The sequence below is a fragment of the Sinocyclocheilus rhinocerous genome, unplaced genomic scaffold (genome assembly GCF_001515625.1).
Source record: "Sinocyclocheilus rhinocerous isolate Xijiao unplaced genomic scaffold, SAMN03320098_v1.1 scaffold140, whole genome shotgun sequence".
Taxonomy (NCBI): Eukaryota; Metazoa; Chordata; class Actinopteri; order Cypriniformes; family Cyprinidae; genus Sinocyclocheilus; species Sinocyclocheilus rhinocerous.
Window position 1 is genome coordinate 761,489 of NW_015642053.1, and position 752 is coordinate 762,240.

The 752-nt window shown below is 34.4% G+C and overlaps 1 protein-coding gene across 3 annotated transcripts in view; it reads left to right on the forward strand.

Annotated features, from left to right (window-relative positions):
• The window catches only part of LOC107755453 (G-protein coupled receptor family C group 5 member C-like), an 11,187-nt gene extending 10,866 nt beyond the window's left edge, over window positions 1–321 (forward strand). For all 3 annotated transcript variants that reach the window (XM_016572235.1, XM_016572234.1, XM_016572233.1), the window contains one exon: window positions 76–321. In XM_016572235.1, the coding sequence (XP_016427721.1) occupies window positions 76–102 (27 nt within the window). In that variant the 3' untranslated portion in view covers window positions 103–321. The remainder of the gene's footprint in view (window positions 1–75) is intronic.
• Window positions 322–752: the final 431 nt, after the last annotated feature.

Sequence of the window (752 nt, forward strand, 5' to 3'; positions counted from 1 at the left end):
TTTTTTTAGTATTTTTTTGTTACAATATTTTATTTTACAGAAGTTATCTAATATTTCCTCTGTTTCTCACTTTAGGGAAATTTCAACAGAAGACCCCAGTGATCAGCTCACACCGACTTGTTTTTTTTTCTGGTGTTTCTAAATTAAGATTTGAGATTTTGTTTTTCTTTCCATCGCTGTGGTCGACTACATAGACCAACTTCTGTGAACTCAGACTAACTGAGCAACAATTAGTTGGTTTGCTCCACTGAAAGCCAATGTGTTGGGTTATCTCAACCGCTGAAGACATTGAGACATTGTACAGTATGGCTTGGTTGTGCATGGGACACATTAAAAAGATTAGTTGTACCAATGACTGTATAGGCTACTGCAATGCTACCAGCTGTGTTTACTAAGAAACACAGACCAGCAAAGAACTGTAAAATAACTGTGTGCTGGTTTTCTGTCACTCTGTATAAGGAGTTCTGAAATGCTGCTTCTACCACTGTAAACGTAGGTGTAGCGACACCATACATATGCCTAAGCTTTAAATTACATATATAAAATCACAAATGTTTTGGTGCAGCAAAACAAGACTGATTATTTCGTTATTTTTCCCAACTTTGTATTTATTGTAAGTGTAAAGTAGAATAAAACTTATTCTGAACAGAAAACCTTTTCAAACCAGATGCAAATGTTCTGTTTATTGATGTAGATATTAAAATTTGACAGAATGGGAAATTCAAGGATATTTATTAACTCATCGTGCTCTA